The 14725-nt window shown below is 42.9% G+C and overlaps 1 protein-coding gene across 1 annotated transcript in view; it reads left to right on the top strand.

Moving 5' to 3' along the window:
- Positions 1–7109: 7109 nt before the first annotated feature.
- Positions 7110–14725, top strand: part of BRCA1 (BRCA1 DNA repair associated) — a 1073265-nt gene continuing 1065649 nt past the window's right edge. The window contains exon 1 of the mRNA XM_053699586.1: positions 7110–7158. Within this exon, the coding sequence (XP_053555561.1) occupies positions 7115–7158 (44 nt within the window). The 5' untranslated portion in view covers positions 7110–7114. The remainder of the gene's footprint in view (positions 7159–14725) is intronic.

Genomic DNA, 14725 nt, shown 5'->3' with positions numbered 1-14725 from the left:
CTCCATGATCCAGGACGTCTCTAGAGAGCTCAGGGGTCTTCAAAATTCATTTTGAGGGAGGTAATCAGTCACAGCAGACCTGTGACAGTGTGTTTGACTGTTATAAAAACGTTAATTATTAAATTGTTATCCGTTTTTGGGTATTAAGGGGTTAATCATCCATTTGCTGGTGGGTGCAATCCTTTGCTAACTTAATACATTTACTGTGAAAATTTGGTTGCTATAACTAATTTGGTTCATTGTTATTTCAACTGTGACAGCTTTTTGTGCTTCTTAAAGGCACAGTAGCGTTTTTTTATATTGCTTGTAAATTTATTTGAAAAGTATTTTCCAAGCTTGCTAGTCTCATTGCTAGTCTGTTTAAACATGTCTGACACAGATGAATCTGTTTGTTCACTATGTTTGAAGGCCAATGTGGAGCCCCATAGAAGGTTGTGTACTAAATGCATTGATGTAACTTTAAATAAAAGTCAGTCTTTACATGCAAAGAAATTATCACCAGACGAGGGGGAAGTTATGCCGACTAACTCTCCTCACGTCTCAGTACCTTCGCCTCCCGCTCAGGAGGTGCGTGATTTTGTGGCGCCAAGTACATCAGGGAGGCCCTTACAAATCACTTTGCAAGACATGGCTACTGTTATGACAGAAGTATTATCTAAATTGCCAGAATTAAGAGGCAAGCGTGATAGCTCTGGGTTAAGGACAGAGCGCGCTGATGATGTGAGAGCCATGTCCGATACTGCGTCACAATTTGCAGAACATGAAGACGGAGAGCTTCATTCTGTGGGTGACGGATCTGATCCAGGGAGACTGGATTCAGAGATTTCTAATTTTAAATTTAAGCTTGAGAACCTCCGCATATTGCTAGGGGAGGTATTAGCGGCTCTGAATGATTGTAACACGGTTGCAATTCCAGAAAAATTATGTAGGTTGGATAGATACTATGCGGTACCGGTGTGTACTGACGTGTTTCCTATACCTAAAAGGCTTACAGAAATTATTAGCAAGGAGTGGGATAGACCCGGTGTGCCTTTTTCCCCTCCTCCCATATTTAGGAAAACGTTTCCTATAGACCCCACCACACGAGACTTATGGCAGACGGTCCCTAAGGTGGAGGGAGCGGTTTCTACTTTAGCTAAGCGTACCACTATCCCGGTGGAGGATAGTTGTGCCTTTTCAGATCCAGTGGATAAAAAATTAGAAGGTTACCTTAAGAAAATGTTTGTTCAACAAGGTTTTATCTTACAGCCCCTTGCATGCATTGCGCCTGTCACTGCTGCGGCGGCATTCTGGTTTGAGTCTCTGGAAGAGGCCATTCGCACAGCTCCATTGGATGAAATTATGAACAAGCTTAAAGCACTTAAGCTAGCTAACGCATTTGTTTCTGATGCCGTTGTACATTTAACCAAACTTACGGCTAAGAACTCCGGATTCGCCATCCAATCGCGCAGAGCGCTATGGCTTAAATCCTGGTCAGCTGACGTGACTTCTAAATCTAAATTGATTAATATTCCTTTCAAAGGGCAGACCTTATTCGGGCCCGGCTTGAAAGAAATTATCGCTGACATTACGGGAGGTAAGGGCCATGCTCTACCTCAGGACAGGGCCAAATCAAAGGCCAAACAGTCTAATTTTCGTGCCTTTCGTAACCTCAAGGCAGGAGCAGCATCAACTTCCTCCGCTCCAAAACAGGAAGGAGCTGTTGCTCGTTACAGACAGGGCTGGAAAACTAACCAGTCCTGGAACAAGGGCAAGCAGGCCAGAAAACCTGCTGCTGCCCCTAAGACAGCATGAAGAGAGAGCCCCCTATCCGGAAACGGATCTAGTGGGTGGCAGACTTTCTCTCTTCGCCCAGGCTTGGGCAAGAGATGTCCAGTATCCCTGGGCGTTGGAGATCATATCTCAGGGATATCTTCTGGACTTCAAAGCTTCTCCTCCACAAGGGAGATTTTATCTTTCAAGGTTATCAGCAAACCAAATAAAGAAAGAGGCGTTTCTACGCTGTGTACAAGACCTCTTACTAATGGGGGTGATCCACCCAGTTCCGCGGACGGAACACGGGCAGGGATTCTATTCAAACCTGTTTGTGGTTCCCAAGAAAGAGGGAACCTTCAGACCAATCTTGGACTTAAAAATCCTAAACAAATTCCTAAGAGTTCCATCATTCAAAATGGAAACTATTCGATCCATCCTACCCATGATCCAAGAGGGTCAGTACATGACCACTGTGGACTTAAAGGATGCCTACCTTCACATACCGATTCACAAGGATCATTATCGGTACCTAAGATTTGCCTTCCTAGACAGGCATTACCAGTTTGTAGCTCTTCCCTTCGGGTTAGCTACGGCTCCAAGAATCTTTACAAAAGTTCTGGGCTCACTTCTGGCGGTACTGAGACCGCGAGGCATAGCGGTGGCTCCGTACCTAGATGACATTCTGATACAAGCGTCAAGTTTTCAAACTGCCAAGTCTCATACAGAGATAGTTCTGGCATTTCTGAGGTCGCATGGGTGGAAGGTGAACGTGGAAAAGAGTTCTCTATTACCACTCACAAGGGTTCCCTTCCTAGGGACTCTTATAGATTCTGTAGAGATGAAAATTTACCTGACGGAGGCCAGGTTATCAAAACTTCTAAATGCTTGCCGTGCCCTTCATTCCATTCCACACCCGTCAGTAGCTCAGTGCATGGAAGTAATCGGCTTAATGGTAGCAGCAATGGACATAGTACCATTTGTGCGACTGCATCTCAGACCGCTGCAATTGTGCATGCTAAGTCAGTGGAATGGGGATTATTCAGATTTGTCCCCTCTACTAAATCTGGACTAAGAGACCAGAGATTCTCTTCTATGGTGGCTTTCTCGGCCCCACCTGTCCAAGGGGATGACCTTTCGCAGGCCAGATTGGACTATTGTAACAACAGACGCCAGCCTTCTAGGTTGGGGCGCAGTCTGGAATTCCCTGAAGGCTCAGGGATCATGGACTCAGGAGGAGAAACTCCTCCCAATAAATATTCTGGAGTTAAGAGCAATATTCAATGCTCTTCTAGCGTGGCCTCAGTTAGCAACTCTGAGGTTCATCAGATTTCAGTCGGACAACATCACGACTGTGGCTTACATCAATCATCAAGGGGGAACCAGGAGTTCCCTAGCGATGTTGGAAGTCTCAAAGATAATTCGCTGGGCAGAGTCTCACTCTTGCCACCTGTCAGCAATCTACATCCCAGGCGTGGAGAACTGGGAGGCGGATTTTCTAAGTCGCCAGACTTTTAATTCTGGGGAGTGGGAACTTCATCCGGAGGTCTTCGCTCAACTGATTCATCGTTGGGGCAAACCAGATCTGGATCTCATGGCGTCTCGCCAGAACGCCAAGCTTCCTTGCTACGGATCCAGGTCCAGGGACCCGGGAGCGGTGCTGATAGATGCTCTGACAGCCCCTTGAGTCTTCAACATGGCTTATGTGTTTCCACCATTTCCGATGCTTCCTCGACTGATTGCCAAGATCAAACAGGAGAGAGCATTGGTTATTCTGATAGCGCCCGCGTAGCCACGCAGGACCTGGTATGCAGACCTAGTGGACATGTCGTCCTGTCCACCATGATCTCTGCCTCTGAGGCAGGACCTTCTAATTCAGGGTCCTTTCAACCATCCAAATCTAATTTCTCTGAGGCTGACTGCATGGAGATTGAACGCTTGATTCTATCAAAGCGTGGCTTCTCGGAGTCGGTTATTGATACCTTAATACAGGCTAGTAAACCTGTTACCAGAAGAATTTACCATAAGATATGGTGTAAATATTTGTATTGGTGCGAATCCAAGAGTTACTCATGGAGTAAGGTTAGGATTCCTAGGATATTGTCTTTTCTACAAGAGGGTTTAGAAAAGGGCTTATCCGCTAGTTCGTTAAAAGGACATATTTCTGCTCTGTCTATTCTTCTACACAAGCGTCTGGCAGAAATTCCAGACGTTCAGGCTTTTTGTCAGGCTTTGGCTAGGATTAAGCCTGTGTTTAAGACTGTTGCTCCGCCGTGGAGCTTAAACTTAGTTCTTAACGTCCTGCAAGGCGTTCCATTTGAACCCCTTCATTCCATTGATATTAAGCTGTTATCTTGGAAAGTTCTGTTTTTGATGGCTATTTCCTCGGCTCGAAGAGTCTCTGAGTTATCTGCCTTACATTGTGATTCTCCTTATCTGATTTTTCATTCAGACAAGGTAGTTCTGCGTACTAAACCTGGGTTCTTACCTAAGGTAGTTTCTAACAGGAATATCAATCAAGAGATTGTTGTTCCATCATTGTGTCCTAACCCTTCTTCAAAGAAGGAACGACTTTTGCATAATCTGGACGTAGTCCGTGCCCTGAAGTTTTATTTGCAGGCAACTAAAGATTTTCGTCAAACTTCTTCCCTGTTTGTCGTTTACTCTGGACAGAGGAGAGGTCAAAAGGCTTCGGCTACCTCTCTCTCTTTTTGGCTTCGTAGAATAATACGTTTAGCCTATGAGACTGCTGGACAGCAGCCTCCTGAAAGAATTACAGCTCATTCTACTAGAGCTGTGGCTTCCACCTGGGCCTTTAAAAATTAGGCTTCTGTTGAACAGATTTGCAAGGCTGCGACTTGGTCTTCACTTCACACTTTTTCAAAGTTTTACAAAGTTGACACTTTTGCTTCTTCGGAGGCTATTTTTGGGAGAAAGGTACTTCAGGCAGTGGTTCCCTCCGTTTAAAGTTCCTGCCTTGTCCCTCCCTTCATCCGTGTACTTTAGCTTTGGTATTTGTATCCCATAAGTAATGGATGACCCGTGGACTGACTACACTTAACAAGAGAAAACATAATTTATGCTTACCTGATAAATTTATTTCTCTTGTAGTGTAGTCAGTCCACGGCCCGCCCTGTCTTTTAAGGCAGATCTAAATTTTAATTAAACTCCAGTCACCACTGCACCCTATGGTTTCTCCTTTCTCGTCTTGTTTCGGTCGAATGACTGGATATGACATGTGAGGGGAGGAGCTATATAGCAGCTCTGCTTGGGTGATCCTCTTGCAACTTCCTGTTGGGGAAGAGATATAATCCCATAAGTAATGGATGACCCGTGGACTGACTACACTACAAGAGAAATAAATTTATCAGGTAAGCATAAATTATGTTTTTTTTCTTTTCTCGCAATGATATATAATCTGAGTTACAAATAAGCAAATTCAAGCATACACAGGATTTACTCAAGTGTGTAGACAGCATATTGCTAATGCATATTTACATATCTGAAAAATATGAAGAAAGAGAAACGCAGCACGCTCTAAGTGTAATCTGTTTGGTAGTTATCAATTATCAAAACCCCCTTCCCATGGGCACCTATTGGGTGAGCTGAGAGACTTGGATTTGTAAGTTTTTATATTTTATTTCACAATAAACGTGTTACACTTTAAACACTGGAGTGGTATCCCTTCCATGTTTGATTGTGGACTGCCGTGGGAAAGTGAAACAATCTCTCCGGTTGGACAGGCTTTCCAGACATCACTGAGGAAGGTTATCTGAGGAATAAACTGCATGGTTGTATACAACCTGATGCGCACATCATATAGAACGATCCTGTGAGTAATACCCAGGGAAGGGGTTTTTGATAATTGATAACTACCAAACAGATTACACTTAGAGCGTGCTGCGCTTCTCTTTCTTCATATTTTTCAGCATTTTTTGTAAACGAGTCTTTGATGGGAAGCTGCAACATAAGACACGCTGAATAAAAGGGATATAGAGGACCATCATGATTACCTGTTTTCCAACATTACACCTTTGATTAAAGGGACATTTTTCTGAACATTCATGAATATTTATAAACTGCTAAGTTGAGAAGCAGTGTGTGGAAAATAGTATTGTTTAATGTATTTGTTACTATAATTTGTTGGTTCTTAATTTGTAGTTTTTATTGGGTGGTAGCGCATTATTTGCTTTCTATATTTACATATCTGCCAATATTTGCTAAAATATAAATCGCGATTAGTGTAACTTAATCACAAACTCACTGAACCAAGTGTTATAACTATATATCTAGAGCCACATCTAACCCATAAATAGTCTGCCTAGGAGCAAAATTACACATTTATTAATTGATGCTGGTATAGAAAATGTGGTAATTCTCACAGAATGAGCCAAGGGTATTAAATGTTACACACTGATACTCAGTCACAGTCAACTAATCTATATTTCATTTTTGCTATGAAATATAACCTGAGTCACCAATAAGTGAATTTAAGCATAGGCAGGATTGTAAATAAGTGTGTTTTTGATTGTTTTTCCCTTTATATTTTAAGAGAATGTATTAAAAGTTATATTTTAAATAAGATCTTTATCCCTCTCTCTACATTGGGATTTATCTGTTAATACAAAATAACATTCCTTAAAGATACAAAACACAAAGAGTGCTATTTGTGTATTCTTTTCTTGAGTTTTATAACCTATTTTTGCTTTAAGATTTAATGTCAATACATAGCACAATCACTCCTTACAGTTTATTCCTTTAAATGGAAATTGCTAGAATGAGTTATTTAGAGTCTGTTTACATGCCAAGTAGTGCCATTGGTTTCCCCTCCACTGACATATATATGTATAGTTGTGTGTGTGTGTGTAAGCTTGAGTATTTGTCCCCCAGGAGTAACGGACCATGGGCTCTCGCCACCTGTATGAAAGAAAACATAAGTTATGCTTCCTGATAAATTTCTTTCTTTCATGGTAGTGAGAGTCCACAAGGCCCCATCCTGTTTCTTTTTTCTTTTTTTGCTCCTATTTTTTTTGCTTATTTTTTTTTCCTACCTCTTTTGCTTCGCTTTATGTTAGACTGAGTTTCCAGCTAGGTTGGATGGTTTTTAAAGAGCTCTTTGGGTTTGGGAATCTTTGCCTTCCCTAGTGGCAGGGAAGACTAATTCCCAAGAGTAATGAATCGTAGACTCTAACCACCAAGAAATACATTAATTTATCAGGTTTATAAAGTATAATTTTTTTTTTTTTTTTTTTTAAATAAAATATTTCAATAATAGATTTTTGTACATCCATATTTTCACTTTTATATTTACAGTGATAATAAAACTGTTTGATTTGCTTATTTCTTATGCAGCCTGGACTTTATGAAAGAGCCTGTGACCACAAGATGTGACCACATATTCTGCAGGTAAATTAATTTCCTTCTCTTGTTTGTTTATAGTTAATTTTTCTTAATGTTTAAAGAGAAAATAATAATCTATAAACATTGCTAGTGTATTTGTATGAGTTTAGCTACAATATCTCGCAAAAGTAAGTATGCCCCTAACATTTTTGTAAATATTTTATTATATCTTTTCATGTGACAACACTGAAGCAATGACACTTTGCTACAATGTAAAGTAGTGAGTGTACAGCCTGTATAACAGTGTAAATTTGCTGTCCCTTTAAAATAACTCAACACACAGCCATTAATGTCTAAACCGTTGGCAACAAAAGTGAGTACACCCCTAAGTGGAAATGTCCAAATGGGCCCAATTAGCTATTTTCCCTCCCCAGTGTCATGCGACTCGTTAGTGTGGGGAGCAGGTGTGTTAAATTTGGTTTTATCACTCTCGCACTTTCTCATACTGGTCACTGGAAATTCAACATGACATCTCATGACAAAGAACTCTCTGAGGATCTGAAAAAAAGAATTTGTGCGCTACATAAAGATGGCCTAGGCTATAAGAAGATTGCCAAGACCCTGAAACTGAGATGCAGCACGGATGGCAAGACCATATAGCGGTTTCACAGGACAGGTTCCACTCAGAAAAGGCCTCGCCCTGGTTGACCAAAGAATTTGAGTGCACATGCTCAGCGTCATATCCAGAGGTTGTCTTTGGGAAATAGACGTATGAGTGCTGCCAGCATTGCTGCAGATGTTGAAGGGGTGGGATGTCAGCCTTTCAGTGCTCAGACCATACGCTGCACACTGCATCAAATTTTTCTGTATGGCTGTCGTCCCAGAAGGAAGCCTCTTCTAAAGATGATGCACAAGAAAACAGAATTTATGCTTACCTGATAAATTACTTTCTCCAACGGTGTGTCCGGTCCACGGCGTCATCCTTACTTGTGGGAATATCTCTTCCCCAACAGGAAATGGCAAAGAGTCCCAGCAAAGCTGGCCATATAGTCCCTCCTAGGCTCCGCCCACCCCAGTCATTCGACCGACGGACAGGAGGAAAAAATAGGAGAAACCATATGGTGTCGTGGTGACTGTAGTTAGAGAAAATAATTCATCGGACCTGATTAAAAAACCAGGGCGGGCCGTGGACCGGACACACCGTTGGAGAAAGTAATTTATCAGGTAAGCATAAATTCTGTTTTCTCCAACATTGGTGTGTCCGGTCCACGGCGTCATCCTTACTTGTGGAAACCAATACCAAAGCTTTAGGACACGGATGAAGGGAGGGAGCAAATCAGGTCACCTAAACGGAAGGCACCACGGCTTGCAAAACTTTTCTCCCAAAAATAGCCTCCGAAGAAGCAAAAGTATCAAATTTGTAAAATTTGGCAAAAGTGTGCAGTGAAGACCAAGTCGCTGCCTTACATATCTGATCAACAGAAGCCTCGTTCTTGAAGGCCCATGTGGAAGCTACAGCCCTAGTGGAGTGAGCTGTGATTCTTTCAGGAGGCTGCCGTCCGGCAGTCTCATAAGCCAATCGGATGATGCTTTTAAGCCAAAAAGAGAGAGAGGTAGAAGTTGCTTTTTGACCTCTCCTTTTACCAGAATAGACGACAAACAGAGAAGAAGTTTGTCTGAAGTCTTTCGTAGCTTCTAAGTAGAATTTTAGAGCACGGACTACATCTAAATTGTGTAGCAAACGTTCCTTCTTTGAAACTGGATTCGGACACAAAGAAGGTACAACTATCTCCTGAATAATATTTTTGTTGGAAACAACCTTTGGTAGAAAACCAGGTTTAGTACGCAAAACAACCTTATCTGAATGGAACACCAGATAGGGTGGAGTACATTGTAGAGCAGATAACTCAGAAACTCTTCTAGCAGAAGAAATAGCAACCAAAAACAAAACTTTCCAAGATAACAACTTAATATCTACGGAATGTAAAGGTTCAAACGGAACCCCTTGAAGAACTGAAAGAACTAGATTTAAACTCCAGGGAGGAGTCAAAGGTCTGTAAACAGGCTTGATCCGAACCAAAGCCTGAACAAATGCTTGAACATCTGGCACAACTGCCAGTCGTTTGTGCAGTAGGACAGATAAAGCAGAAATCTGTCCCTTTAGAGAACTTGCAGATAATCCTTTATCCAAACCTTCTTGTAGAAAGGAAAGAATCCTAGGAATCTTTATCTTATTCCATGGGAATCCCTTGGATTCACACCAGCAGATATTTCTTTTCCATATTTTATGGTAAATCTTTCTAGTTACCGGTTTTCTGGCTTGAACCAGAGTATCTATCACGGAATCTGAAAACCCACGCTTTGATAGAATCAAGCGTTCAATCTCCAAGCCGTCAGCTGGAGGGAGACCAGATTTGGATGTTCGAATGGACCCTGAACAAGAAGGTCCTGTCTCAAAAGTAGCTTCCATGGTGGAACCGATGACATATTCACCAGGTCTGCATACCAAGTCCTGCGTGGCCACGCAGGAGCTATCAAGATCACTGAGGCCCTCTCCTGTTTGATCCTGGCTACCAGCCTGGGAATGAGAGGAAACGGTGGAAACACATAAGCTAGGTTGAAGGTCCAAGGCGCTACTAGTGCATCCACTAGAGTCGCCTTGGGATCCCTGGATCTGGACCCGTAGCAAGGAACCTTGAAGTTCTGACGGGACGCCATCAGATCCATATCTGGAATTCCCCATAGTTGCGTCAACTGGGCAAAGATCTCCGAGTGGAGTTAACACTCCCCCGGATGGAATGTCTGACGACTCAAATAATCCGCTTCCCAGTTTTCCACACCTGGAATGTGGATCGCAGATAGGTGGCAGGAGTGATTCTCCGCCCATTGTATTATTTTGGTCACTTCTTTCATCGCCAGGGAACTCCTTGTTCCCCCCTGATGATTGAGATACGCAACAGTCGTCATGTTGTCTGATTGGAATCTTATGAATCTGGCCTTTGCTAGCTGAGGCCAAGCCTTGAGAGCATTGAATATCGCTCTTAGTTCCAGAATGTTTATCGGGAGAAGAGACTCTTCCCGAGACCACAGTCCCTGAGCTTTCAGGGATTCCCAGACCGCGCCCCAGCCCACTAGGCTGGCGTTGGTCGTGACGATGACCCACTCTGGACTGCGGAAGCTCATTCCCTGGGATAGGTGATCCTGGGTTAGCCACCAACGGAGTGAGTCTCTGGTCTTCTGATCTACTTGAATCACTGGAGACAAGTCTGTATAATCCCCATTCCACTCTTTCAGCATGCACAGTTGTAATGGTCTTAGATGAATTCGCGCAAAAGGAACTATGTCCATTGCTGCAACCATCAATCCTACTACTTCCATGCACTGAGCTACGGAAGGACAAGGAATAGAATGAAGAACTTGACAAGCGTTTAGAAGTTTTGACTTTCTGACATCTGTCAAGAAAATCCTCATTTCTAAGGAATCTATTATTGTTCCCAAGAAGGGAACTCTTGTCGACGGAGACAGGTAACTTTTTTCTATGTTCACCTTCCATCCGTGAAATCTGAGAAAGGCCAGAACGATGTCTGAGTGAGCCTTTGCCTTTGAAAGAGACGACGCTTGTACTAGAATGTCGTCCAAGTACGGTACTACTGCAATGCCCCTTGGTCTTAGAACCACTAGAAGGGATCCTAGTACCTTTGTGAAAATCCTTGGAGCAGTGGCTAACCCGAATGGGAGGGCCACAAACTGGTAATGTTTGTCCAGAAAGGCGAACCTTAGGAACTGATGATGTTCCTTGTGGATAGGGATATGTAGATACGCATCCTTTAGATCCACGGTAGTCATAAATTGACCTTCCTGAATTGTGGGTAGAATCGTTCGAATGGTTTCCATCTTGAACGATGGTACTCTGAGAAATTTGTTTAGGATCTTTAGATCCAGGATTGGTCTGAAAGTTCCATCTTTTTTGGGAACCACAAACAGATTTGAGTAAAATCCCATTCCTTGTTCCGCCGTTGGAACTGGGTGTATCACTCCCATCTTTAACGGGTCTTCTACACAATGTAAGAATGCCTGTCTCTTTATTTGGTTTGAGGATAAGTGAGACATGTGGAACCTTCCCCTTGGGGGTAGTTCCTTGAATTCCAGAAGATAACCCTGAGAAACTATTTCTAGCGTCCAGGGATCCTGAACATCTCTTGCCCAAGCCTGAGCAAAGAGAGAGAGTCTGCCCCCCACTAGATCCGGTCCCAGATCGGGGGCTACTCCTTCATGCTGTTTTGTTAGCAGCGGCAGGCTTCTTGGCCTGCTTACCCTTGTTCCAGCCTTGCATCGGTTTCCAGGCTGGTTTGGTCTGTGAGGTATTACCCTCTTGTTTAGAGGATGCAGAATTAGAGCCCGGTCCGTTCCTGAAATTACGAAAGGAACGAAAATTAGACTTATTCTTGGCTTTGAAAGGCCTATCTTGTGGGAGGGCGTGGCCCTTTCCCCCAGTGATGTCTGAGATAATCTCTTTCAATTCTGGCCCAAAGAGAGTTTTACCCTTGAAGGGGATATTAAGCAATTTTGTCTTGGATGATACATCCGCTGACCAAGACTTTAGCCAAAGCGCTCTGCGCGCCACAATTGCAAACCCTGAATTTTTTGCCGCTAATCTAGCTATTTGCAAAGCGGCATCTAAAATAAAAGAGTTAGCCAACTTAACTGCGTGAACTCTGTCCATAACCTCCTCATATGGAGTCTCTCTACTGAGCGACTTTTCTAGTTCCTCGAACCAGAACCACGCTGCTGTAGTGACAGGAACAATGCACGAAATGGGTTGAAGAAGGTAACCTTGCTGTATAAAAATCTTTTTAAGCAAACCCTCCAATTTTTTATCCATAGGATCTTTGAAAGCACAATTATCCTCGATAGGAATAGTAGTGCGCTTGTTTAGAGTAGAAACTGCCCCCTCGACCTTAGGGACTGTCTGCCATAAGTCCTTTCTGGGGTCGACCATAGGAAATAATTTCTTAAATATAGGAGGGGGAACAAAAGGTATGCCGGGCTTCTCCCATTCCTTATTCACTATGTCCGCCACCCGCTTGGGTATAGGAAAAGCGTCGGGGTGCACCGGAACCTCTAGGAACTTGTCCATCTTGCATAATTTTTCTGGAATGACCAGGTTGTCACAATCATCCACAGTAGATAACACCTCCTTAAGCAGTGCGCGGAGATGTTCTAATTTAAATTTAAATGTCACAACATCAGGTTCAGCCTGTTGGGAAATTTTTCCTGAATCTGAAATTTCCCCATCTGACAAAACCTCCCTCATGGCCCCTTCAGATTGGTGTGAGGGTATGACAGAACAATTATCATCAGCGCCCTCCTGCTCTTCAGTGTTTAAAACAGAGCAATCACGCTTTCTCTGATATGCAGGCATTTTGGATAAAATATTTGCTATGGAGTTATCCATTACAGCCGTCAATTGTTGCATGGTAATAAGCATTGGCGCGCTATAAGTACTAGGTGCCTCCTGCGTGGGCAAAACTGGTGTAGACACAGAAGGAGATGATGTAGAACCATGTCTACTCCCTTCATCTGATGAATCATCTTGGGCAACTTCATTATCTGTGACAGTACTGTCCTTACTTTGTTTGGACGCTTTAGCACAATTATCACATAATTTAGAAGGGGGAGACACATTGACTTTCATACATATAGAACATAGCTTATCTGAAGGCACAGACATGTTAAACAGGCTTAAACTTGTCAGTAAAACACAAAAAACGTTTTAAATCAAAACCGTTACTGTCTCTTTAAATTTTAAACAGAGCACACTTTATTACTGAATATGAGAAAAAATATGAAGGAATTGTTCAAAATTTACCAAAATTTCACCACAGTGTCTTAAAGCATTAAAAGTATTGCACACCAACTTTCAGAGCTTTAACCCTTAAAATAACGAAACCGGAGCCGGTTACAGTTTTAACCCCTCTACATTCCCAGCTACAGCCTTTGCTGCGACTCTACCAAACCCAGAGGGGAATACGATACCAAATGACGCCTTCTAGGAACTTTTCCAACTATTTTCAGGTCCTCACACATGCATCTGCATGTCTTGCTCTCAAAAACAACTGCGCAGTAATGGCGCGAAAATGAGGCTCAGCCTACAACTGGGAAGGCCCTTCCTGACTGGAAAAGGTGTCTAACATAGTGCCTGACGTTAAAAAACGTTCCCCAAGTTTATAAATGTGAAATACCAGCATAAACATGTATAAAATGCCCAAATAAAGCAATCGATTTTGCCCATAAAAGTGTCTACCAGTTTTATAGCCCATATTAAGCCCTTTATTCTGCTTGAGACTAAGAAAATGGCTTACCGGTCCCCATGAGGGGAAATGACAGCCTTCCAGCATTACACAGTCTTGTTAGAAATATGGCTAGTCATACCTTAAGCAGAAAAGTCTGCTAACTGTTTCCCCCAACTGAAGTTACTTCATCTCAACAGTCCTATGTGGAAACAGCAAAGGATTTTAGTTACTGTCTGCTAAAATCATCTTCCTCTCACAAACAGAATTCTTCATCTCTTTCTGTTTCAGAGTAAATAGTACATACCAGCACTATTTTAAAATAACAAACTCTTGATAGTAGAATAAAAAAACTACAACTAAACACCACATACTCTTAACCATCTCCGTGGAGATGTTGCCTGTGCAACGGCAAAGAGAATGACTGGGGTGGGCGGAGCCTAGGAGGGACTATATGGCCAGCTTTGCTGGGACTCTTTGCCATTTCCTGTTGGGGAAGAGATATTCCCACAAGCAAGGATGACGACGTGGACCGGACACACCAATGTTGGAGAAAGCCTGCAAACAGTTTGCTGAAGACAAGCAAACTAAGGACATGGATTACTGGAACCATGTCCTGTGGTCCGATGAGACCAAGATAAACTTATTTGGTTCAGATGGTGTCAAGCGTGTGTGGCGGCAACCAGGTGAGGAGTACAAAGACAACAATGTCTTGCCTACAGTCAAGCATGGTGGTGGGAGTGTCATGATCTGGGCCTGCATGAATGCGGCCGGCACTGGAGAGCTACCATTCATTAAGGGAACCATGAATGCCAACATATACTGTGACATACTGAAACAGACCATGATCCCCTCCCTTCAGAGACATAACAACCCCAAACACACCTCCAAGACGACCCCTGCCTTGGTGATGGACTTGGCAAGCATGTCCCCAGCCCTAAACCCTATTGAGCATCTGTGGGGCATCCTCAAACGGAAGGTGGGGGAGCAAAAGGTCTCTAGCATCCACCAGCTCCGTGATGTCGTCATGCAGGAGTGGAAGAGGCCCCAGTGGCAACCTGTGAAGCTCTGGTGAACTCCATGCTCAAGAGGGTTAAGGCAGTGCTGGAAAATAATGGTGGCCTCACAAAATAATGACACTTTGTGCCCAATTAGGACATTTCCACTGGTCTACTCACTTTTGTTGCCAACGGTTTAGACATTAATGGCTGTGTGTTGTTATTTTGAGTGGACAACAAATTTACACTGTTATACAGGCTGTACACTCACTACTTTACATTGTAACAAAGTGTCATTTCTTCAGTGTTGTCAGATGAAAAGATGTAATAAAATATTTACAAAAA

Source organism: Bombina bombina, chromosome 1 (genome assembly GCF_027579735.1).
Source record: "Bombina bombina isolate aBomBom1 chromosome 1, aBomBom1.pri, whole genome shotgun sequence".
Lineage (NCBI taxonomy): Eukaryota > Metazoa > Chordata > Amphibia > Anura > Bombinatoridae > Bombina > Bombina bombina.
Note: the sequence above shows the minus strand (reverse complement) of the source record. Positions and strands in the feature narration are given on the sequence as shown.